Source organism: Atheta coriaria, unplaced genomic scaffold (assembly GCF_025399875.1).
Source record: "Atheta coriaria isolate IRGN ID8LTWV9N9 unplaced genomic scaffold, Caltech_Dcor_3.1 hic_scaffold_3_pilon, whole genome shotgun sequence".
In the NCBI taxonomy this organism is placed as follows: domain Eukaryota; kingdom Metazoa; phylum Arthropoda; class Insecta; order Coleoptera; family Staphylinidae; genus Dalotia; species Dalotia coriaria.
In genome coordinates this window covers 8,154,217-8,178,611 of record NW_027045445.1, presented here as the reverse complement: position 1 = coordinate 8,178,611, position 24,395 = coordinate 8,154,217, and the positions used below count along the sequence as shown (strand labels likewise).

Below are 24,395 nucleotides of genomic sequence, written 5' to 3'. Positions count from 1 at the left end.
GTAGTTACAATATGCACCCCACGTGGCATTGCGCCACCATCTGTAAAACAACATTCTTTCGGTGATTTTAAGGGACATCCTCAATGAATTATTTCTATGTGGAAGAGGAGAAGCTACGACATCGAAAGAAACACCCAAGGCGATGCGTGTGGACTTCATGTTAGAAATAATGCCGGAAAAGATGGCGCCCATAAATACAACCAAAAGGTGCTAGTCCTGACAATTAGAGAGCCGCCGCCATTGATAATTCCAAGATAAGGTAAGCCGTCACGATCATTTCCTAAATTAACACCAAAATTTTAACAAACCTTTGTTGCAATCAGTAAAAGACAAAGAGAAATACGAAAAATCAAACTTATTATTAACGTACAAATGTTAACAGTAATGCAATACGCTTAAATAATAGAACTAATCACTGCCACTTTCGGAATCGGTACTCATCTCTTCCTCTTCGTCATCATCATCTTCAGATTCACTCTTAGATCTCTTTCTGCCCTTAGAAGCCGGCTCACTTGCCTTCTTCTTAGGCGCAGCCTTTTTCTTCTTATCGTCATCACTACCGCTGCTGCTTTCATCACTCTCGATATATTCCTTGCTCTTAAATCCAGACTTTGGTGGAGAAACATTCACCGTCTTCTTCTTAGCTGAGGAACTCGATGACTTCTTATCCTCCTTATCGCCACCCTTTTTAGCCCCACCAGAGGCTTCATACTCTTTCATCGCCTTCGCATATTCTTCCTTTGCCTTGGCGGCCTTCGCCTCCCATTCGGACTTACTCTTCAATTCCTTCCACATCTCACCACCCTTCTTCGCAATCTCAGTCACCTTAATACCGGGATTATCCGCCTTGATCTTTTCGCGTGTATCGTTCAACCAAAGCATAAACGCGGTGGAGGGACGCTTTGGTTTGTTGGAATCTTTCTCCTTCTTTTCGCGCTTCTTACGTGGTTTTTCACTGACGGTCTTAGTCTTTTTCTTCTCTTTCTTTTCCTTTTTGTGTTTCTTGTCTTTTTTCTTGCTACCGCCACCACCTCCGCTATCAGAACCAGATTCGGATGTATCGCTGTGATTGCTATCGAACTCCTCTTCAACTTCACTTTCTTTCTCAGCATCAGGATTAAAGTCATCGTCGGTGGACTCATCATCATCTGGATCGTCATCATCATCACGCTCTTGTGCCTCGGCTTTCACCCTCTCCAAGTATGCATCCGGCTCGTTTTCGTTATCAGAATCGCCAAAGTCATCCTTGTAGCTGGCTTTATCATTTTTACCACGATTCTTAACATTCAGCTTCTTATTCGTGATAAAATCAAACAACTTCCCATACTCTTCCTTTTCAATACTACTAAAAGTATGAACCGTTCCACTTTTCAGCTCTACCTCGAAATCAAAACTCCTCGTGCTGCCACCTCCACGCGCAAAATTCACCGAAGCCACCTCCTCGAACCTAATGTGAATAGGCGGTTTATGCACGTATATAAACCCTCTTTCCAACGGGTACAAATACCCAGCTGCCGCTTTAAACGAACAGGAAACCGCGGGTGTTCCTCCATGTCCTTTAAATCCTCCAGGTCCACTAATCTTCCTATTAATAATAACTTTCATAATTTTTCCTAAAACTTCATGTGTCGGGCCGGAGATCTCCTTCTCTAATTTCCCTTCGTATTTTTCTTTTAATTCCTCATCAGTGAAAGGCAACTCAACGGTTGCTTCCTCATCTTGACCAAAAAGAAGTACCAGAAAATGATATCTAGTCTGTCCTTGTTTTATAGGTGGATCAAGACTCACCACAAAGAACATCTGCCGGGAATCATTATGAGGTAAAATGAACAATCGCAGGACAGTGGACATAGGAATTTTATAATCGAATGTTTTGCCGTGAAGTTGAAAGAACGAATGGAAGATTTTAATATCATATCGTCCTCTAGGTGTGAGGCATTGAATCTCTCTGAAGATGGCGATTGCGTCTCCGCTGACACTGATGACGGATGCCTTCTGCATTACTTGCTGTTGGAAGGCCTCGACTGGATCAACGTCGCCAGCGAGTTCACTCGACGGAATAAAGAAGCGCATTTCCATTAAACTCACGGGCGCATCATCGTTCTGGTGGAACTCCATGGTGATTTCATTCTTTCCCGTGTTGCATTGTGAGACGTTATTCAGGGGAATCTCAAACGCTGATTTAGTATCGACGTCGAAGCTTAGCACAGATCCGTTGAATTTAGCTGTACCCCAATTCCAGCCGCGCAAACTCAACTCCTTCTCCAGCATGTCTTTTTTGTAAGTATTAGAGAAGAATTTGGCGATTTTCTCGCGGTCGGTGTCTTTGAAGCCGGTGTAGCGGTGTAGTGTGCCATTTTTTAGAAAGATTCGGATGCCGATTGAGCCGGCAAAGTATTGAAAGTTGACCATTTCCATGTCTGAGGATTGGATTTGATCAACTTTACCGGTGCGGCTGTTTTTGAACGCGATCGATGAGTCCGTCATTTTAATCTTGCCGGTGGTCTGAAATAAATCAGAAAAATATTAGGCCCATAATTTAATTTATTAGGTAATTTATAGTTTATCAAATACTAAAAACGCAATACCGAAATTACTAAATTTAAATAAAAAAGGTAAAACGTACCATGCATCCTTTAACTTCGGAGGAGATGTCCGAATACTCCAGGAAATCCATTTTGAGATGCACAATTTTGATAATCGAGTTTATTTTATATAAGTTAACAGAAAATACTGGCCGACAAGCGGCGTGAGTACGACGTAAATAACAGCTCGCTGTTTTGAGGTTAAACTCGCAAGATGGTGGCATGAAATTGGCGCTATTTCATAACGCAATGAAATATTGATAAAAACAAGGAAACTACAGTAGTAAACAAAAGATAATTTGCAGCAAAACAAAGTTTTATTTTCTCAACACTTATAGATAGTTTAAAGTAATATTTAAATCCATTTCTTTCTTCTCTTTTTCAAATAATAGTTTGAAAACACTCGAAAGCTCCGCTATTTTGATCACTCGTGAATGATCGGGTATTCGAACATAACCGATCAAAATTATCTCGATTTGATTTTTTGCACAGTACAAAGAACAACTTTTTATTTATACTTTTAGACAACAATAACAAAGCATATCAATTACTTTATTTCTTATTACATACATTTACATTTGATTGATGCAATTTAAAATTATTTAATTAACATATTAGCAGTAAATTCTAGTAACATGCAAGCAAATGCGCATAAATTAACATAAATATAATATTTAAACAGTATTTACGGTAAAATTCCATAGATGCAACATCTTGAGATGCCTCTAGCATCAATTTCAATTAATCTATTTATAACAGGCGTTTCGAACATAATCACGCCCTCATTTTCTACTTCAAACGCTTGAAACGTTGAAATTCTTGAAGGACTCATCGCAACGCTTAACATTCTTAACGTATGAGCGCATATTTCCCAGCTGCAGGCCACTGCAGTTCATATGAGAACAAAAAATGTATGACTAAAACATCATGCTAATTAATGATGTAACGATGCAGAACAAAACAACTGTACAAGCATAAGTCATTCGTCATTCAATAACTCATTCATTTGATGATTACATGCTTTACACGCCGCACACGCCTAACGCCTTAAACATTCAAGTATGTGTAATTGTGTTTAATCCAGTGGTTTTTATTTATAACTCGCGCGATTGAGTTCGCGTTAAATTGAAGCGATTCAAGCGTTGAGCCACACCTGCACATCATTTGCCTAACTCGCGCGTGCATTAAACATGGCCGACGCCACTCGATCGGCGTTCGTTTGTTTGGTTTGTTTGTAAACAGACCAAACAAAACGCGGTCGCGGACGGTTACGTGAGTGCGTGAGATTTACTCCCCAAATACGTAATAATATCGGCGAATTATTAATAAGATGGCTTGTTGCGGGTGTGCCGACGACGAGGAAAACGAGGAAGTGACCGAAAACGGTGTGCGATCGTGCACGGACGTCTTCTGGCTTTTTCTATACATTGTGTTCTGGTCATTAATGGTAAAAAAATTCATATTTTTCTGTTATAACTTGAATAAAACTTTGAAAACTATTTTCAGTTATTGGTAGCGGCGTTCAGCTTTGTCTACGGGAATCCGATTCGTATTATTAATGGTTATGACTCGTTTGGCAACACTTGTGGCACAAGACACAACAAGAAACTTGCAGATTTGGAGTTGTCAGGCATTGATACATCAGATAAACCGTTTCTACTCTTTTATGACATTCAAAGTCTTAGGCAGAGTTTGAAAATATGTGTGAATAAGTGCCCAGCTGAGAATCTAAACAGAGTTGAAGATATTCACAATTATTACAGGCAGACAGGGCAGAAAATCTGCAAGTATGATTTTAATTATCAAGATTTTACAAATCCAAGGATTACGGACAAGAGAGGACTTTCTGGGACTTTTGGACCTTGTCCTGTTGTTCCTGTTTATGCCAGGTGAGAAACAATGAAGAAGTAGGTTAAAGAGTTGATTATAAATATATAATTAGCAATTAGTTGTGTCTATTGAGACCAACATCCTTCTAAATGATTAAAATATGTGTCAATAATGTGTGTTCTGATGATTTTTTTATTGATTTGAAATTATTGTGTTGTAGTACACCTGTGCTCAATCGTTGCGTTCCGAAGCCGATCAACGAGCTCACACAGGGCGTTCTAAGCGATTTTTACGGCCTATTAAATAGCTGGGACACTTTGGAGCAGATTTTAGGCGATTTGATGAATACGTGGAAGGAGATTCTTGGACTCACGTTTTTAGCTCTATGTAAGTTTCAATTTTATAACATTTTAAAGTATTTATTTCGGGAAAAGAAACGTATAATTATTACTGAACTATGTAATTACTTGGAATAACTTGAAATAATTGCTTGGTCAGGAAAGTATGTCGTTCTAAATTTACTGACAAATTTGTACTTCTTAGTTCATGACTTTGTTGTTCACACATGTGCAAGTAAAGTTGCCTATCTTACATAGAAGTAATAACGATCAAGTTTTGTATTCAAAACATGTTGAGAGGATTTAAACTTTAAACATACAAGTTATAACATAAGATATTATTGATTTTATTAATTTTTAATTTCTTTCAGTGTTATCATTATTCACGATATCAATATTGCATCTGCTCGCTGCGTTGGTTTCCTACATAATAATGATCCTTGTGAGTGTGGCCAGCATCGCCGGCACTGCCTTCCTGTGGTATACATACGTGGACATTCGCAATAATCTGGACAAAACCAACAAAGAAATGCTGCTTTTGGAGTCGGTGCGCAACGAAACCGCCTTCTTTTGGTATTCCATCATCGCCACAGTCATCACCGTGATAATTTTATTGTTAGTGGTAGTAATGCGTAAGAAAGTTGATTTTCTCGCGGATTTATTCAAAGAAACATCCAAATGCGTTGCACATTTACCAGGATTGTTTCTTCAGCCGTTGATTACATTCGCATGGTTATTGGCGTTTTTCGCGTTTTGGGTTTTTGTCATTGTAAGTATTTTGATTTTGTTTCTTATTGAGTGTAAGCGAATTATGCGTGATAATATTTATTTGTTTTTAGTTATGTTTAGCAACATCATACTATCCGGGAACAACTGGTATTGCTACCACAACTGATGCTACTGGTGTGAAAATACCAGAACCAAAGCTTGGCATTATGGATCGCATTGAAAACTTAACTTTTTCGAATCTTAACAGTAAGGAACTTTCAAAATTTCATACTTAATTACAACCTAATCTTATTTTAAAACCTCTAGAAATGACAATTGTGGAATTTATTGACCCCTCTTGGGTGAAATACATGTGGTGGCTCTACTTCATCGGCCTAATTTGGACATCCGAGTTCATTATGGGTTGTCAATCGATGGTGATTGCCGGTTCGGTAGCGCATTGGTACTATCGACACAAATACAAGTCAAATGATCATGTTATCTACGCCATTTGCAAACTTATCAAATATCATCTCGGTTCTGTTGCGAAGGGTTCTCTGCTGATTACAATATTTAAAGTTCCAAGATTGATCATGATGTATATCCAACAAAAGTAAGTTTCTTTTTTATTGAGTGAGAAATTAGATAATTAAGTGATTTGTTTTAGATTAAAACGCAGCAAGGATGAGGGCGGAGCATGCGCGGATTGTTGTCTGAAGGGTTGCATATGCTGTTTCTATTGTTTGGAGAAATTTATACGGTACATCAATCACAACGCATACACAGTTATCGCTATAGATGGTGTCCACTTTTGTAAAGCAGCCAAAACTGTAAGTCGCCATTTTGGAGTGTAATTGTATTGTATATAATTAATTATGTTTATTTTATATTTTTAGGCATTTGAGGTTCTGGTAAGCCACAGTTTAGAAGTGGCGACTATCAACAGTATCGGTGATTTTATACTATTCCTTGGCAAGTGTTTTGTCACATGCACCACTGGCATTGTGGGATTGTACATCTTCAGATTGAATACAAAACTCACCTTTTACGCGGCACCAACATTAATTGTGTGCATTTTCGCTTTCTTCGTCGCACACTGCATACTATCCTTATACGAAGTAAATTTTTATCATTTCATTACAATATATTCAACAAATATAATATTTCTTATTGTTTTTATAGATGGTGCTGGACACAGTGTACCTGTGTCAATGTCAAAATGGCGATGGGCCATCTGAAGTAATGCAGATGCACGCTATCCAACAGGTAGCAGCAGGAGCTCCGACCAATGGCAACACAGCGTCAGCAGCCGGTGAGGACGTCACAGATGAGGGTGATGAAAGCGACGTACAACGACAGGAGGTCGAACCCATTAAGTAACTTAACCTTACTTAAACTCGCTTTATTGATCAATTAAAGTCGCTTAAACTGCCACAAAGAAGAAAAAAGAAACGCATATTTAGTGCCTTGCTACGGATTGCACAAGAAATGCAAGAGAGAAATAATAATTTATATGATGCGAGGTAAGTTTTAAAACTTTTTTGAATCCAAGATTTTCTAAATTTGCTCATTTACTTACTTAATGAAGCCATCCAGTCATATATTTTACGTATAATTTAGCCATAAACACAGCCAATAAGATATAATCAGTATTGTTATGAATAATCAACCGCATTTATTAGTTTTATTATTACCAATACGCGACATAACCACTCATAATCTACAAAGTGTATTTCGCACAATGTCTTACTCGAAACGTACTCAAATCTAACCTCAAAAGCGTTTATATTTTAATAACCTGCAGGTTGTAACAAAAAAAGATTTCTATTTATTCATATTATGGATGTTTTTAAATGTTTAATGTTTGATAAATGTCTATGTAGTATTTATAAATGTTTACAATTTACATTTACACTGATATTGTAGTCGGCCTAAACGCCTGGGACAAATTAGTTTTACACAGAGTTTATGCTTGTAGAGATAAAGTTGCACGGACAACTTAGATTGTATAATGATGGAAATATCGTAAACAACTTGTAACAATGTGTTTGTGTAGTATTTATTGTTATTGTGGAATTATTTTTTCAAGGCCTTCTTTTTCACTTTGGTGACCACCTTGGTTGCTTTCTTCATTGGTTTTATTATTTTTGTTGTCTTTGTTGGTTTGTCCAAAGATTTCATCTTTTTTAATGTATCCATTACATTTTTTATGTTTATTTTTGCTTCTTCCTCAGGGATATCTTCATCCTCATCAATATCATCATCATCGTCGTTGTCTACATCACTAGCTTCATCAAAATCATTTTCATCATTCTCAAGTTCATCACTATCATCACCATTTTGAACACTTTCTTCTTCCTTTTTGCTTTTTCGTTCCAATAACTTCCTATTCCTCTCCATTAACTTCTCCTTTTTCTCTTTTAACTTATCTTCTTTAGCCTTTTGCACCTCTAACTCCTTTTGAATAGCCTGTGCTCGTTCATATGCGTCTCCCTTAAAGATGTCTTCCAATGGTGTCACTTGGAAACTCTCCTTGGGTTTGGTCGCCTCTGCGTGTAGTTTCTGTTCTTGTCTGTTGACGTATTTATTCTTTGCGACCAAATTAATCTGTTTTCGATGTCTAGAAGGACTCAAGTAGAAGGGATTCTCCCATAGCGCGGTACCTCCGAAACTTCCACTGAAAATCTTCACAGGATTCAAGACAAATCTGGGCCCAACTTCAGCCAACGCGCCTTCATCGTTGAGGATTTGGAAGTTCCTGAACCAAATGCGGTTGTCAAGCACGGTGAACGTGTAGACGTGATCGAAGAAAGGTTGACTCTTTGGGTGATGGTTAGGCACGCCAAATATTTGTGTCAGAAGTTCTTTGAGGAGTAAATAGTGTGGTTTGTCGGCGAATGTCGGGTCAAAACTTAGCAATGGACGAGAACCGCGAAGGCAGTTTCCAGTCAGTTTCAGTTCAGCCATGGTGTAAACTGGAAGAAGAAATATTTGTATACATCACAAACAGGTATTTTAACCAATAATTTTCTAATTATTAAGGAGTTAATTAATTGTTTGATAATTTTACTTGATACTTACTATTTTCAACTAAGAATTTCACACTTGGACCACTTGATACATTACTAAACCACAGATAAAGGTCCTTCCGTTTGCGACCTTCAAACAGAATTGCTTTGTTGCAATGTTTGATCTCACACATTTCATTAATAACGGATAACGTCTTGGAGCGCTCCATTTTTGCCTCAGTTTTGTGATGAGGCATCAACTTTTTAAGATCCTCCATCAAATGCCTGTCACGGAAACTAATACCACGTGCAGCAAAAACCAAAACCCTTTGTTTATTTGTCCATTTCGCCTGTAAAAATCAATATTAATAATACTTTTTTAATGATAATTTCTAATAGCATACTTTTGTTGGAATGAGATCATCGGACTTCCGTTTCGGTGGTAATGCGACGACATTTTCTTCCACAGCCGTTTCAACAAGCGCACGCTTTCGTTTTACTGCTTTTTTCACCATTTTATTAGTTTAAATAATTATTTCTGATACAAACACGAAACACGTGTGTTATTTGTGTTTGAAAATGTTTTGGGGTTAGTTTTGTGGTGCTCTGACCACATAAGAGGGCGCTGTATTAGAACTTGTGCTGTCAGGAAAGCATATCTGACACATCTGACAGATGACAGTTTCAGACAGTTGTTTTTGTTATCATTTTGCAACAAGCAATTTAACTTATTAATACAAGTTACAAAATCTAGATAATACTTTAACTAATAAAATGTTAACGTCTATGGTAAAAGAACACCATCAAAAACAAGTCGTACGCAAAGAAATCCAAGGTAATTAAATCAACATTACTTTTATCAATTTCATTAAATTTTCTGTAAATTACTAGAAACAAAGAGAAAAGAAGCATGTACATCTGCTTCCAATCTTACCCAGGCCTTGGTGGACCACTTAAATGTTGGGTATGGCTTTATTTTAATTTTAACAAACAAAATTTTACAATTTTTATGTTTTAGTGTGGCTCAAGCTTACTTAAATCAAAAACGCCTTGATGCTGAAGCCAAACAACTGCATACAAATGCTGCAAATTTCTCCAAACAGACCCAGCAATGGTTGACACTGGTTGAATCATTTAGCAGTGCATTGAAAGAACTAGGAGATGTGGAGAATTGGGCAAAAACAATTGAAGCTGATGTGAAAACCATCACTATGACACTGGAATCTGTGTACAAGAGCTCACAGGAACCAGTGGTGTCAACTAGTCAAGCCCCCAGCATATAATACGCATCATTTCCTAATATATTAATTAATAGGTTATGTATTCCATGCAAAAGGAGATTTTTATTTATATTTTGTTACTCGGTATATGACCTTGAGATGTGATTAGTCACTGCGAGAATGATTCACAGCTTTCACATTGAATTTGTTAAACCGTTGTTTTCTTTAAGAAAGATTATAAACCACAATGGTCGATAAATACGACGTTGATTCATTGATAAATCCAGCCAATTCGTGATTATACGTGGTTTTTGGTTTATTAATGATAAAAATCGAGGTGTTCCATCAGATGTGTTTTTTACTTTCTATGTCAATGTCAAACGGTCAACCTCTTGTGGTATTATTTAATCTTAGGCTAAATCTTGCGCGTTCAATGAACTAAATAATCAAAATAATAATGTAACTATTCAACCATTTTAAAAATGTGACGTTTTTATTGATTAGGAATGTTTTCAAGTGTAAATTCATGTAAAGAAAGTTTAAAATCGCTAAATTTCTCGTTTGTTACGCGCATGCGTATTGCCTGCGGACGGACGTGTGTGATGACTACAGAGCGGCCATGTTCTAGCGAGTCAAGTGCGTCAAGTGCTTTGCGAGACGTCAAATGCACGCAAAAACTAAGCGACTTCTCGCGAGTTCACGACCAGAATAAAACCCTTTAAACTGCCCCGTAAAAACCCAGCCTGTACATCTTATCGTACAATAGCTGAAGTGCATCAGAGTGTTTGCTTGTGAATACAGTTTACATAGTGACGAGTGTCTCGCCGCGCAACCGAGGATATTGAGGGCGAGCCAATTCCTATCCAAACTCGAGCGAGAACGAAAAATCATTCAGCAAAGATAGATATCGCATGCAAATCGACGATTACACACCGATTACAGTGCGTCGAAGAGTCATCGGATGTTCCATCGACGGTTATACGAGCGCAGGCGTGATGTGCGAAAGCATTGTTGATCAACAGCGGTCTAGCGTCTGATTTGTGATGAATCTGGCCTGGAAGCGCTGATTTCGAGGATTCCGTGAAGGATTCATGTGTGATATTATCATTTAGGTGAGTACTACATTTAAAATAACCTGTTTACACCTATATAGTTTCATAAATTCAATTTTTCATAATTTATTACTAATTAATTAATTATTCGAAAGTGCAACGTACTACGCTTATTATTTTGAATAGAATATATTCAAGGTTAAGTTTTACATATAATTATTAAAAAGAAAAGGTAGTAATTCATTTCGTGTTTATGTTATGTTTAAAAATGTTTAGTTTAACTTTTATTTACATATATGTGTTTATAGAGGCATTGAATTTAATGCAGAATAATTTCCTAGAAAAAATATTGTCATTTAGTGCGTTTTTCATGAATCAATGAAAACGCGCCGGAAAGTTGAGATGACACAGCGGCAGACAGGTCGGTTGTCCTTGTAGCTTCATTTATGCAAATTTCCGCCTGTACGGACCGTTTGGAGGTTGTTTGCATTAGCCTCGATCAGAGTTACGCACCGTATGTGCGATTCGTGAGTTATTGCAAGTTTTCTGCGTTGGAATTGAGGCCATTGTGGTTAGTCATCCCTCAGGAAAGAGGAGAAGCTTAAGAAGTGCACATGGTATACAAATTAGGGTCATAGATAAGGATTCTTTAAGGATTCTTAAAGTTCATTCATTTAAATTGCATTAACATAATGAAATTCTAAGAAATTCATTATTTTATAAAAGAAATAGATAGTTTTACAGTGTTTTTGAAATAGAAATTGTTTATACTCACGTTTCTGATTGAAAACATGGAGTTTTATTCATGTTATATAGTCAATAGGTAGTGATAAACAACTGTTAAGCTATTTTCACAAATAAAACTTGAAAAATTCGCTAAATGTTAGGCATTTCTGTTTGTTACTGACTTAGTAAATCAGACTGTAAGACATTTACGAATGGTTCTATCAGTGATTCACTGGGAACCATTGTCACGATTGTTACTATCGTTAATTGACATTGTTTATATCAGGCTTAATATTTCAAGTGTTTGTCCTTACTCACATTCATAAACAAGTTCTATCATGTCTGCTTTGTGTTTGCCTAATTCTATCAATAACTTTTTTATTAAACATTCGTTCGTTTTTAGTATTTGAGCAGAGCGGATTAAAATGCCTGGCCCACCGCCACCACCACCGCCATCGGGATGTCCACCACCACCAATGCCTGCCTTCGTCCCGCCGCCAGCCGGCAAGGGCGGGAAAGGCGGCGGCGACGAGCGTTCTGCATTGCTGAACGCCATTCGCAAGCAGCCGAAGTTGAATCGTGTCGATAAGGCGCTTATTAACGACCGGAGTGACCCGCTGGCGACGTCAAGCGCTTCCAGTAAACCTGCGGCGAAGGCGGGTGGATCACCAACACATGTGGGTGGTGGATCCATGATGAATGGACCACCGAATGGTCTCGGCGGGTTGTTTCAAGGCGGGATGCCTAAGCTCAAGAGTGTTAATGCTAGGAATAATACTGGTGTTAGCAGTCCAAGTTCACATTCTATGACAAGTAAGAAATATTTATTAATCAATGGAATTTTAACTAATATTGTTATTTATTCGTTAATGTGTTATAGATGGACCTGATTCAGCTCCACCATCGATGATGAACAACACGGGGAATTCCTTCGGTGATATTCAGAGCGAATTAAGGAAGAGGTTGAACAACGAGAGCAGGAATACAAGTCGAGGACCGGCGCCGCCAGCACCCTCTAGGAATATAACTGTAAGTTTTGTTTTAGCTAAGTATTCACACTGAAGTAACACTTTCCTTGGTGTTTTTCTTGAATTTTGATGTTTTTTTGTTGTGCAGAACGAATTATCTAGTCTGCAATCAAAGAACGGATATCAATTAAATAACAAAACGAACAATAGTCACTCGCTGCATCGAAAAACGCAGAGCAACGGCAATTTCAACACGCTGGATTCGCCAACGTCACGAAACAATAACCACACGCCCACGTCGACCGCAACCACACCGGCGAAGGGAAACTTCGGCAAACCGCATTTAGCACCAAAGCCACCGGTTTTAGGTACGTGCGATAATTTTACTAGAAATTAGTTGATTTCCTGGTTAGTTTGCGCATGTTTTTATTTGTTTTTATTTATTTTTTCGTTTGTTTTGCTGCGTGCGTGTGTGTGAAAATAGAAAAACCCACCAACACGCTGACCAATGGCAAGCTGCGCAAGTCGAACAGCGTGCGACTGTCTAGCTCGCCGCTGTCGGCCGCCCCCGCGCACTACAACAGCCTCAATCCGCTCGGCCTCACCGCCCACCAGCTGGACTCGGAGCGATCACGCACGCTCGGTGGGAGCACGCCGCACTTGTCGCAGATTAAACTTAGACCGATTAATGGTAGATATTTAGTGATTTTTTGCACGATTTTCTTTTGTTTTTTTACTTAAATTTGTGATTTTGATGATTTTGTTGGGTTGTTTAGGTCGTCCGACTGTACCACCTCCGTCGATACCGGCACAGAAGGTGAAACCACCTTCGCATGCTCCGCCTCCGCCTCCATCAGCAGCGCCTACCACTCCGCTGCCAGCGGCGCCTACGCATGCGCCTCCACCGCCGCCTCATAGGTCTGTTCCGCCTGTTCCGACGAGAGCTGCACCAGCCGTACGTAAAGTTTAACTTTTTTGCTTCAAAATTTATAATTGTTTTTGTTTTAGGTACCTACTATAGCCCCAGCTCCGCCTCCACGGAATTCCTCCATGCGGCCCTCGGTGTCAGCGTCCAGCTTTGAGAATCGGTACGTTTTTCGACCAATGGCCGACCTACCCCCACCGATGGCGTTCCGCAACGTGGAGAAGGTGTACAACACGGCGCGACAAGGTTAGATGTTAGAATCACGGTGACGGCATATTTGTTGTTTTTTTTATTATCAATTAATATTATCATTAGAAGTATTTAATTATTTACTTGTCGTGTAATGAACGCCTGAACTATGCGCAATGCAAACACACTATGCATCGTGCAGTAATGCAACACACTGTGCATGAATCGTAGTTGTTTTATTATTTGTTTGTTAATCACCTACAGTGCGTTGAACGTATTTTTTTAATTTCGTAAGCGCCCTCTTGAAGTACATGTAAAAGTATTCATTTTGAACATTTGAATAACGTAGTTCTGCATGCAATTTTGCATAATCACATTTATCCTTCATCTATTCATGTATTCACACCTTGATATTATTAACACGCTCAAACATTGGCACCAAAATTGCAGCCGGAAAGCAGCAGGCACCGCAACCACCCTCCGGGGGCGGCGTTCAAGTCGCGGCGGTGCCGCAGCAACAGCTGCAGCTCGTCGGCGGCCATCGGCTGTGGGAGTCGTCGACGTGCTAGCGTTTAACCAACCTGATTAAGCTCAATGCGTGCAATCTGACGTTTTTCAAATGACGACTCGCGCGCGCGGTGACGATCAGGCGGAAGCTGGGGGCGGCTCAAGTCAAGCGACTACTCTTTAAATGAACACGCTGTTTAAACGAAAACAAGAACACAAAAATTTGACGAACAAACAAGCAAAAATTAATCAATTGAATGGAGTTGTGAGAAAATGTGATTAAAAACAAACCGTGTGAGTGTGTTGCGCTAAAAAGAAAACACTAGTAATAATAATGATAAATAATGTTGTTAGTCTTTTTCTGGCTGTGGTTTTAAATAATTCATAGTTCAATACAATTTTGTTTGAGTAAAATAATAAAAAAAAAAACGCGTTAAAACTTGAAAATCATAACGAATACGACTACAACTATTGAATTATTTATACTTATACTTAAATGTTGTATTATACTGGGCGTGCAATTAACACATGTTTATAATTTAGAGAGTATAACTTGTAACAAAGCACCAATTATGATAACTTGAGGTTGAGATGTCGGAGATGTTGGAAGGGAGGGCGAGAAGCGTGTGGCTGTGTCACACTTTATAGGCAATAATTAACGATAGTTGGAACAAAATTTGTTCACTTCCGAAATCTTAACATATCGACGCTCAAAGTCAAAAACAAAAGATGTGTACTTACAACTTTCACGTTGCGCGTTATCATTATGTAGTAATTATTTATTTGTATAATGTACTATTGTAATTACGTTCTTCGATTTATTTACCAGTTGTATTTATTCGCTAAGCATTATTTACGATTACTACTATTTACTAGTCATTTTGCGACGGCGAGCGCGAAATATTAACTTTTTTTTTATTATTGTATCGCATATTATTTACGTTATCATTAAGCTATTATTCTGTATTATTGTATTGGATGCGCAGGATGCGGATGGAAGGATGTAGGAAAATGTTGCAAACAAGCAAACACAAACTCAGTGCCTATTTTAAAATGAAAATGTTAATATTTAAAGCTCGTATCAAAAGTTACGCAAGTAAAACACGAAATCACTTGTTAAAGTAAATGAACTTCAAGTCATGACTAACATGATGTGTGGATAATAGGAAAATAATCACATATATACGATTAGTGAATGGAGAGCTTAGAATTCATGTACATACCCGATTATATATGTAAATATAATATGTACAAAGAGTATTATATTAATAAATTAATTCGAATTAATGTTTAGCTTTGTACTCGAATACGCAATTCATGTGTTAAATTTGATCTTATTTTATTTTATACATGCGTATTATTGTACAGAAAAGCATCGATAAGGCAATTGGGTTGCCTATAGTTGGAGTCTATAATTTGTTGCTGAAATCAAACATGCCAGAGGGTTAGTTCTGCGCGTTCTGCGTATTACGCGCTGATAGCACGCGTGTTTTGCGCATATCCTACTCTCTTCTGCGGATGCGCGTTGCCTTATCCGTTGTGATCGCGTGATGTCTCTGCATGTTTGGTGAGTTCGGCGGGTAGTTCTGCGTCGATCGCTGTTTTAGGCAGACGTACTTCACGCGCGTGGTGTCAATTTTTCACATTTCAATTTACATATCGCGTTTTATTTGTTCGACAATCGACTATTTAGTGGTAGCTGGCATGATTGTTATAGTCTATTGTTAATTTTAATCGCGCGTTGAATCTCAATACTTAAGTGCTAGTTCTTTTTCGCGTGTGATGTGCGAATTGCAATTCACAATATGCGTTCCTAACGCTCGGGATGTTTACGGTTGTGGTGTTATCGCCCGTTATCGTGTGTTTTGCTGCTTGTTTGACTAACAGCGGTTTGTGGATGAATCGCAGCCATGTTGATTCGCTTCATATGGAGGACCATGTACGCTTAAGGTAAGTAACATAAATTTAGACATTGTTATGTACAATACGAGTTGTTGTAATTCTTTTAGCCATGTTGCGAACATAATATTGTATCGATTGGAATCTTTTAACTAACGTTTTCTTTTATTTACAGTGCCTGTGCCTGTGCCTTATAGCGCATAATGGACTATGCCTTGGTAAGTTTATAAAGAAATTGTTTTTGTTTTGTGAAAAGTGTTTGTATCTGGATTGTTTTTTGTCGCGTTCAACGTTTGAATTTCAATTATCTCCGTTTACGTTTATGCTATTGTCATGCAATTTGCATATATAGATAGTGCGATAGTTTTTCTACAAAATGGTCCCTTGCTAGCCCCGGAAATCACACGTAAAGTGCCTCAAAACCGCCCCCAAAAGTAGGTAATTTTTAGCATTTTCGCGGACTTGTTGTGGAAATTCCTCATTATTTCTAGAACCGTTTACGCCATTGTCATAAAAATTGTAAATATAGATAGTGCGATAGTTTTTCCACAAAATAGACCCTTGCTAGCCCTGCAAATCACACGCAAAGTGTCTAAAAACCGCCCCCAAAAGTTGGTCATTTTTAGCATTTTCGAAAACTTGTTGTGGAAATTCCTCCTTATCTCAAGAACCACCCCCAAAAGTTTAATAGCGTAATTTCTTATCATTTTTGTATAATTGCGGTGAAATTGTTCAATATTTCGGGAACCTTGTTCGCCATTGTACTGACGATACTCTCAAGGCAAAACATGTAGTGGAAATAAAGTGTAATTCAATCCACACTTTAAATTTGTATAAATATAACTATGGATTACGTATTTAACGAAGAAGTACTGAAGATGAATAAAAGTTGAATTAAATTTTTCGCGCTTGTCAATCCGATGACGCCACCTAAAAATTACAGATCGCAAAAGCTGCTCTACGCAATTACAGTTTTGCTACCAAACATGTGAGCAGTTTGATCTCCCGTCACTAGATGGCGCACACAGTCCACTTCTTCATCGTCATTATTCTGTACGTCGCTAGATGGCGCTGCACTCATTTTTAAATTTATTTTCAGTCTATTATTTTGTGCGTTAGTGCAGTGCGACGTTCGCCGATTTTAAAATTCGTTTCTCGTTAGGTGAACGTAGCTATTTACAATTTTCGGAAATTGTTGTTTCTGTTTAATTCACCTATTCGCGCATTGTTCTAGAAATTTTATTCATAGGCGTTTGTATTTACATTCAATCTTATGCCGGTTTAGAACGAAGAATCTTATCTGGTTATTGTTGTGAACATTCTTATCTATTTGTATGCCGTGAATCAACAAACCTATACTTGTGTATCCGTGTATCTAGCGTACGCAAGTTTTTAAATAAGATTTAATTTTAGTTCTTGTGAATATTTTTGTTTTATTTTGTAATTTTGCTGGTATTAATTTTGTTTTAATTTTAGCAATTGGAGCATTCTCCGTTAAATGTACGTTCGAAGATCGTTTTCTAACCCGGCTATCAGTTGAGGTATCCACCTTATCCATTTTCCATTCCTCTGCGTGCTCACTGCGGAAAAAGGTATAGTACAGAGTACATTACTTCTTATTGCTGAAATTGTAAATTCTGTTTTATATATAAGCGGTAGTGATTACTTAGCATCACAGGTGATTTTTTATTACAATATCAAATTTGTACACTTGTCCACATGTATGATGATTAATTTTTATTTAATTTTAGGACTTTTAGCGTAAAAGTACCCACTGATTCATACATCCGTGGCGCATACACTGGAGAATCACCTGATATTCGATGTGATATCATATCATCGATTTTGCTACCACATCAACCAAATGGACCTTCCTCCTGGTGAAAAGCACCGGCTTTTCGAAGGGATGCGATACCTCTATAACTCGTAAACCACAAACGCATTCTTTTAGTTCACTTATAATTAGAATTGTATATATTTAGAGACCTTTGATAATTAATTTGATGAATGCTTGTGGAATAACATGCAGTGTAAACTCTTTATAACGATACTTACTAAGATTAGTTGAATTAAGGACTGATCTTACTCCAGCGATTTATCAGAAACTGACTTTGTACCTATTTTTACGTCATAAAAAAGGTTATCAAGAGTTTACATTGTATTGTACACGTAATCGCCTCATGACTTTTACTGTATCGCATTATTGCGTTATATTTGTGGGTAGTATTGCGGATAAGGGTATTTGGTAATTGCCGCACTACTGTTTAGCTCACGAAAGGGCGTCTGTAGAGATGTTAAATTAAATTCTCGGTGGGGTTATATTAGTTTGTTGTAGGTGTGACTCCTTCAACATTGGTAAATTTGAAAATTGGGTGGTTACGTGGGATTTTCACATAAAACGTGAAATTGTTGAAGTTTTTTCGGTGTAGCTCGCGAGGGGCGGTTTGAAATTTCCCCGCGGTTTCTAGAGAAGTTAAATTAAATTATCCGTGGGGTTGTATTAGTTTGTTGTATGAGCGGCGCCTGCAATATTGGGAAATTCTCAAATTGGGTGGTTTAGTGGGTTTTTCATATAAAGGGTGATATTGTTGGAGTTTTTTGGGAATAGCACGCGAGATAGGCGAGTTCGAAATTTTTCCGCGGTTTCTAGAGAAGTCAAATTAAATTCTCGGTGGCGTTATATTAGGTTGTTGTTGGAGTGACTCCTGCAACATTGGTAAATTCGAAAATTGAGTGGTTAAGTGGGATTGTCACATGAAGGGTGAAATTGTTTGGGTTTTTTCGTTGTAGCTCGCGAGGGGGGCGGCTTAGAAATTTCGCCGCGGTCTCGAGTGAAGGCAAATTAAATTCTCCGTGGGTTTGTATTAGTTTGTTGTAGGAGTGACGCCTGCAATATTGGTAAATTCAAAAATTGGGTGGTTAAGTGGAATTTTCACATGAAAGAGTGAATTTGTTGGGGTGTTTTCGGTATATTGCGAAGGGAACGGTTTAGAATTCTCAGCGCAGTTTCTAGAAAAATTGAATTATATTTTCGGCGCGGTTATTATTTTTTACAAAAGCTTCGGCTTCATTCTGTTTTCCACATTTCCTTTCTTTTGTGTCTTTTATGTTATCCATGTAGAACCTGAGATTATGTTTAATTGTGTTATTTTTCCTATGTGCTACTGTGTAATCTACTTGTGTTGTCTATGTAGAATGTGTTTCCATATGTAGATGTTTTGTATATTTTGTTCTTGTAAGATGCATTGTGTAGTTGTAGTAGTTGTAGTAGTGTAGTTGTAGTGTGTAGTTGTACACTGTAGTTGTTCGTGTTTGTGTGTGTTTAAATGTTTGCTTGCACCTTGTGTTGTGCGTTTTAATATATCTACTGTTGTTGTTGTATGTAAATTAAAGTACAGAACTGTAAATAGTCAATTCAAAATATCATTTTACTTTTCATCAACAAGTTTATTAGGTAGCCATTTACTGCTATGAACGTGTTGTCATGTGTCGGAAATAGCGTTTAACATTTTAACTGCAATATGACGGTACAGAATCGGCACGATGGTGGTGATACATAACGTCATCGTGATGATGCAAATGTGACGAACCTAATCATATTTATTTTGTGATACCTATTTAAACTTTGCGAAACTAATGGTAGGATAGGATTTTAATTTATTTTTAAAATGTTTGACAAATAAGCTAGTTGTGAAGTGATATACTTAATTTTATTACTTTCATTGTTGAATACGTAATCCATTTTGTATAATTTAAAAATATTTATTTATTTAAAGTTATACGTGATTTTTCTGGATTTACATTTTATATATTGAGTTGACATGTGTCGCCCTGAGGGCATCTTCATAAACTGTTAATTATTTAGGATTATTGGAACACAAGCACATCACAACATCACAAGCAGAGCGTTACTCAAATCAAATTGAATGAATCAAAAGTAATAAATACTACCCTGATGCTTTTAATTTTGTTTTGTGTCTGCTATGCTGCTTGTGTCGGCGCAGCGCGTCAGTTTTCTTGCTTATTTAGATAGTACTGGTAGGGGCTATCTTCTTTGTTTACGCCTGATATCAATTCTCTTTGCAGTTTAGTCGATCGCGCGCTGTGCTACGGTTAACACGTGTTTTGTTCGTCAGTCGATCTGCGTAGCGACTTTTCGCGTGTCTTACTTTAATTCTGTAATTGCCTTCATCGGCCTTTCGTAACAGGCTAATGTGGCACAACCCCAATTAATCATCGGTTCGCTTGTGCGCTTGGGATGTTCCGTCGGTCGTCGCTAAGTATTATTCGGTTGTGGAATTATCGGCAACCGTGTTGGTCTTTATGTGCGTCGCGTGCGTGTTCATCGGCACTCGTTCATCTTCTCGCATATTGGCAAAACTTGGATTTATTATTAATTCCTGCTGATAGACAACGTTGGTGCCCAGTTCTTGAGTATGGGAGCCATGGAATCTGCGATATCCATAAAAGAAGTATTGGAGATGCGCACATTTTAAGGTAAGTCTTTATTGCTACGTGATTTGAAATTCGTCAATGTTTTTTTTTATTTGAATGACAAATGTATTTTAAATGTTGTCAATAAAACACATTGTAATGTTATAAACTAATTCTTAGTTCTTTGTGGCATCCCCTTTGTTGTTTTCAGTATCGGTGTATCAGTATCATATAGTATATTAATCTTACGTGCGTGAAGCGTATACAATGCATTGCTGTTGCTTGAATTGTGTTGTTGTTTTTAAAAACATGATAAAAACAGAAACATATATAGAAGAATCAAATAACAATAATAAAAACACTCGGTGGTCGAGTGGAGACGTGCACCTGCTGGCATGCTAGCAGACACGGATCGAATCTCAGGTATAGAAGGCATTTTTCTCAAATATAAAAATATCAGGTGTAATTTGGGTTGCATATATGAATTGCAACGAAATATATGAGAAATTGAAATACAAGTGAAGGCAATAAGAGAAGTAAGAAAGTCAAAGGAGAACGGGAGATCAGGGAAATAGAAGAATGAGTAGTAGAGAATGAGAATAGGAGAAGATAGAAGGAAGAGAACAGAGAGTAGAGTAGAGAAGAGGAGGAGATAGAAGAAAGAGAACAGGAGAGGATGAGATTTTTAAATTTTTTGGCACGTGTCGTTATAAGACAGTCTACGGTCGATCTCCCAGAGCGCCTCCGGCGCTCTGGTCGATCGCCCACTGCTTCGATCCGTCCATTGCTCCCGGCCCATCCTACAGCTACGATGTCTCTGCGCTTCATCCCCGAAATTATCAGGCATATCAACAATTTTTATGGTGGGGGATCACCCCCAGAGAGAGGGAACTCCTTATAAGGACAATCCTTATAAGTAAAACTTGTAAAAATATTTCTAAGTTTTAAGTCGCCTCAAGAGAGGTGACACTCAAAAATATTCTCACAAGTTCTGACCTGTAGCTGAAATGAAAGAAGGAGCACACAAATCACACAGGATACCTTAACAATTTTTATAGTGGGGATCATCCCCTGAGAGAGGGAATTCTCTAAGAGACCTGTTACTGAAATGATAGAAGAGGTTCACAAATCAAAGAAGTCAATATATCTTACTATTCATTTATTAACAATAGAATACAAGTTTATATTTTACAAGTCAACAGAATACATGTCGCCATATTGAAACAGGACTTACGACCTGCATAGCCGCGCACATGCAAGCAAGTTGCACTTCGCAAAGTACTACCGGGATAAAGAAATTAGGAAATAGACCATTTTCTACGTGAGTGAAAATGGGAACAAATATACAGGGAGTTACAAAAAGAAAATTTAAAGTGCAAACAAAAAACTCTAAACACCACAAACGTTCGTTTTCATCGACAATCAGGAAAACTAATATACAGGGTGTTACAAATAGAAAATTCAAAGTGCAAAGAAGAAAAACCTAAAACAACAACTAAAGCTAAATTTTCACGGACAACAAGGAAAACAAATATACAGGGTGCAGCAGGTAACTAAGGAATTTCTCAAATATAATCTACATATTTTAGGTATATCAGAAGTACGTTGGTTGGGGAAAGGAGAACATCCCACACAAGGTGGAGAACGACTACTTTTTAGTGGTAATGAATCTGGAAAACACGAAAGCGGTGTAGGATTTCTACTCAGTAAACATGCTAAAAAGAGTCTAATCTCATGGACACCAATAAACGAAAGAGTAATAACAGCAAGATTCTACACCAGGTTCAGAAAAGTAACTTTTATCCAATGTTACGCCCCAACCAATAACGCTTCTAAAGAGGATAAAGATGAATTCTATGACATCCTCGAGAAAACTATAAAAGACGTAAACAGCGGTGACATAAAAATTCTCATGGGCGACCTTAATGCGAAAGTAGGCGCTCAAAACGAGAATTTGGAAGAAATTATGGGAAAAAACGGCGTTGGGCAGATTAACGAAAACGGCACATACTTCACACAGTTCTGCTCCAACGCGAACCTGGTAATAGGGGTACGCTGTTCCCCACAAACAGATTCACAAGACAACGTGGGTCTCGCCAGACAAAAACCCACAACCAAATCGATCATATCACAATCTCTAGGAAATGGAGATCGTCATTACTCGATGTGAGGAACAAGAGAGGTGCTGATGTAGCCAGTGACCACCACCTAATAGTTGGCACATTGAGAATAAAACTAGCAGTACCCAAGCAACCAGCCGATATGAAACGAATAAAACTAAATATAGAGAAGCTACGCATTCCACAAATAGCAAAATCCTTCAAGGAAAAAATGCAAGAGACAATAAACCAAAAATCAGCACAAAATGGGAAAATATGGCCGACAACATCATTGAAGTCGCCAAAACAACAATTGGAGTGAAAAGCAGGCAAAGGAAAGAATGGATCAGCGAAAACACGTGGTTGCTGATAGAAGACCGAAAGAGGAAAAACACCTGCTACTCCAAAATCTTTCGCAAGAATATAGGGCAGCAGCACAGGTAGAGTACACAGGCCTTTGCCAAAAGGTCAAAAGGGAAGCCAGAAGAGACAAACGCAGGTGGATAGATGATATTTGCAGACAAGCAGAAGAAGCAATGCTCAACAACAACTCGAGAGAACTTTACAACCTCACAAAGAAACTGGCCAATAAGTACTCTACACGCACACACTTCATTAAGTCAAAAACGGCCGCCTGTTAGTTGAGTCAGACAAGCAGCTCGAAAGATGGAGGAACATTTCTCCGACATGCTCAGCGCAAACGAAACAATTAACTGGGAGCCAGAGAATAACCCAGGTAGACAACTGAACATTGACTCGAACCCGCCTTCAGTCGCGGAGATAACTGCAGCTATAAAGACGCTTAAGAACAACAAAGCAGCAGGAGCTGATAACGTTCCAGCGGAACTACTAAAAGTAAACGCCACATGGATGGCAAATGAACTATACCACTGTATTAAGGAAGCATGGAACAACAACAAGATTCCGACCAAGTGGAAAGAAGGGCTAATCATCAAGCTTCCCAAAAAAGGTAACTTGACCGAGTGTAACAACTGGCGTGGCATAACGCTATTAAACACAATTAATAAGATTATCGCGAAAATCGTCCAAACAAGATTAGCGGAAACTATAGAAAACACCCTGCGCCCGAACCAAGCAGGTTTTCGGCCAAATCGCTCATGCATCGATCATATCAATACCCTTCGTATAATTATCGAGCAATCAGTAGAATGGCGATCACCACTATTCATCGCCTTCATCGACTTTGAGAAAGCATTCGACAGCCTGAACCACGACGCTTTATGGAGGATCCTTAAGTCGCGAGGTGTACCAACAAAGATAATAAGCATCCTGCAAGAACTCTACACTGATGCAAACTGCAGTGTGTTACACAACGGTGAAAAAAGCGAAAGTTTTACGATACACAGAGGAGTAAAACAAGGATGTGTCATATCCCCATTACTATTTAACATCGCCTTAGACTACATACTAGCAAAGGTAGACCAGAACAGGGATGGGTTGCGCTGGACACTAACCTCGCACCTCAGCGACCTGGATTACGCCGACGACATCTGCCTGATGTCACATACGTTCGAAGGCGTGAGCCGACAGCTAACAACATTAGCAAGGGAGGCAAGTAAAATTGGCCTAAGAATAAATATTGCCAAAACAAAAGAAATGCGTATAAATACAAACAACACCTTAAAACTCCAAATAGATAATACGGAAATAGAAGAGGTCAAGGAATTCCTATATCTAGGAAGTATAATTGACATAAAAGGGGGGACCGACGCAGATATAAACAACAGAATAAAGAAAGCCCAGCAATCCTTCAGAATGCTGAGCACAGTATGGAAGTCAAGCGTCTATACACTAAGAACAAAACTGCGCATATTCCGCACAAATGTAAAATCCACCCTTTTATATGGATGCGAAACATGGAGGTCAACGAGCTCAAGCACACACAA

The 24,395-nt window shown here is 38.3% G+C and overlaps 5 protein-coding genes and 1 long non-coding RNA gene across 7 annotated transcripts; 4 read left to right on the top strand and 2 right to left on the bottom strand.

The window, feature by feature from the left end:
* Window positions 1-340: 340 nt before the first annotated feature.
* Window positions 341-2,800, bottom strand: Ssrp (structure specific recognition protein). Its single transcript, XM_065299264.1, has 2 exons — window positions 2,627-2,800; window positions 341-2,505 (listed from the first exon to the last, which is right to left on the bottom strand). The coding sequence occupies exons 1-2, from the start codon at window positions 2,675-2,677 to the stop codon at window positions 409-411; spliced, it is 2,148 nt and encodes a 715-aa protein (XP_065155336.1). The 5' UTR covers window positions 2,678-2,800; the 3' UTR covers window positions 341-408.
* Window positions 2,801-3,270: 470 nt separating this feature from the next.
* Ctl1 (choline transporter-like protein 1) lies at window positions 3,271-9,304 on the top strand. The gene is made up of 9 exons (XM_065299268.1): window positions 3,271-4,032; window positions 4,092-4,474; window positions 4,636-4,802; window positions 5,125-5,522; window positions 5,593-5,728; window positions 5,789-6,074; window positions 6,129-6,291; window positions 6,358-6,579; window positions 6,644-9,304. Exons 1-9 carry the CDS (start codon window positions 3,916-3,918, stop codon window positions 6,839-6,841), a joined length of 2,070 nt encoding a protein of 689 aa, XP_065155340.1. The 5' UTR covers window positions 3,271-3,915; the 3' UTR covers window positions 6,842-9,304.
* Window positions 7,299-9,015, bottom strand: LOC135789434 (ribosome biogenesis protein BRX1 homolog). The gene is made up of 3 exons (XM_065299271.1): window positions 8,874-9,015; window positions 8,543-8,819; window positions 7,299-8,436 (listed from the first exon to the last, which is right to left on the bottom strand). The coding sequence occupies exons 1-3, from the start codon at window positions 8,982-8,984 to the stop codon at window positions 7,538-7,540; spliced, it is 1,287 nt and encodes a 428-aa protein (XP_065155343.1). The 5' UTR covers window positions 8,985-9,015; the 3' UTR covers window positions 7,299-7,537.
* Window positions 9,163-9,948, top strand: Blos1 (biogenesis of lysosome-related organelles complex 1 subunit 1). The gene is made up of 3 exons (XM_065299272.1): window positions 9,163-9,304; window positions 9,361-9,433; window positions 9,488-9,948. Exons 1-3 carry the CDS (start codon window positions 9,244-9,246, stop codon window positions 9,750-9,752), a joined length of 399 nt encoding a protein of 132 aa, XP_065155344.1. The 5' UTR covers window positions 9,163-9,243; the 3' UTR covers window positions 9,753-9,948.
* Window positions 9,949-10,096: 148 nt separating this feature from the next.
* LOC135789433 (WAS/WASL-interacting protein family member 3-like) lies at window positions 10,097-15,343 on the top strand. Of its 2 annotated transcripts, XM_065299269.1 has the most exons (8): window positions 10,097-10,801; window positions 11,871-12,280; window positions 12,348-12,496; window positions 12,584-12,803; window positions 12,920-13,126; window positions 13,212-13,390; window positions 13,444-13,606; window positions 14,000-15,343. In XM_065299269.1, the coding sequence occupies exons 2-8, from the start codon at window positions 11,893-11,895 to the stop codon at window positions 14,116-14,118; spliced, it is 1,425 nt and encodes a 474-aa protein (XP_065155341.1). In that variant the 5' UTR covers window positions 10,097-10,801; window positions 11,871-11,892; the 3' UTR covers window positions 14,119-15,343. The 2 variants fall into 2 exon arrangements, with proteins under 2 accessions (XP_065155341.1, XP_065155342.1); XM_065299270.1 differs by lacking the exon at window positions 12,920-13,126.
* A 178-nt stretch (window positions 15,344-15,521) lies between these two features.
* On the top strand, window positions 15,522-19,920 carry LOC135789436 (uncharacterized). Its single transcript, XR_010547562.1, has 4 exons — window positions 15,522-16,006; window positions 16,131-16,173; window positions 17,432-17,547; window positions 17,707-19,920. It is a non-coding gene; the product is annotated as an uncharacterized lncRNA (long non-coding RNA).
* The last annotated feature ends 4,475 nt before the right edge of the window (window positions 19,921-24,395 follow it).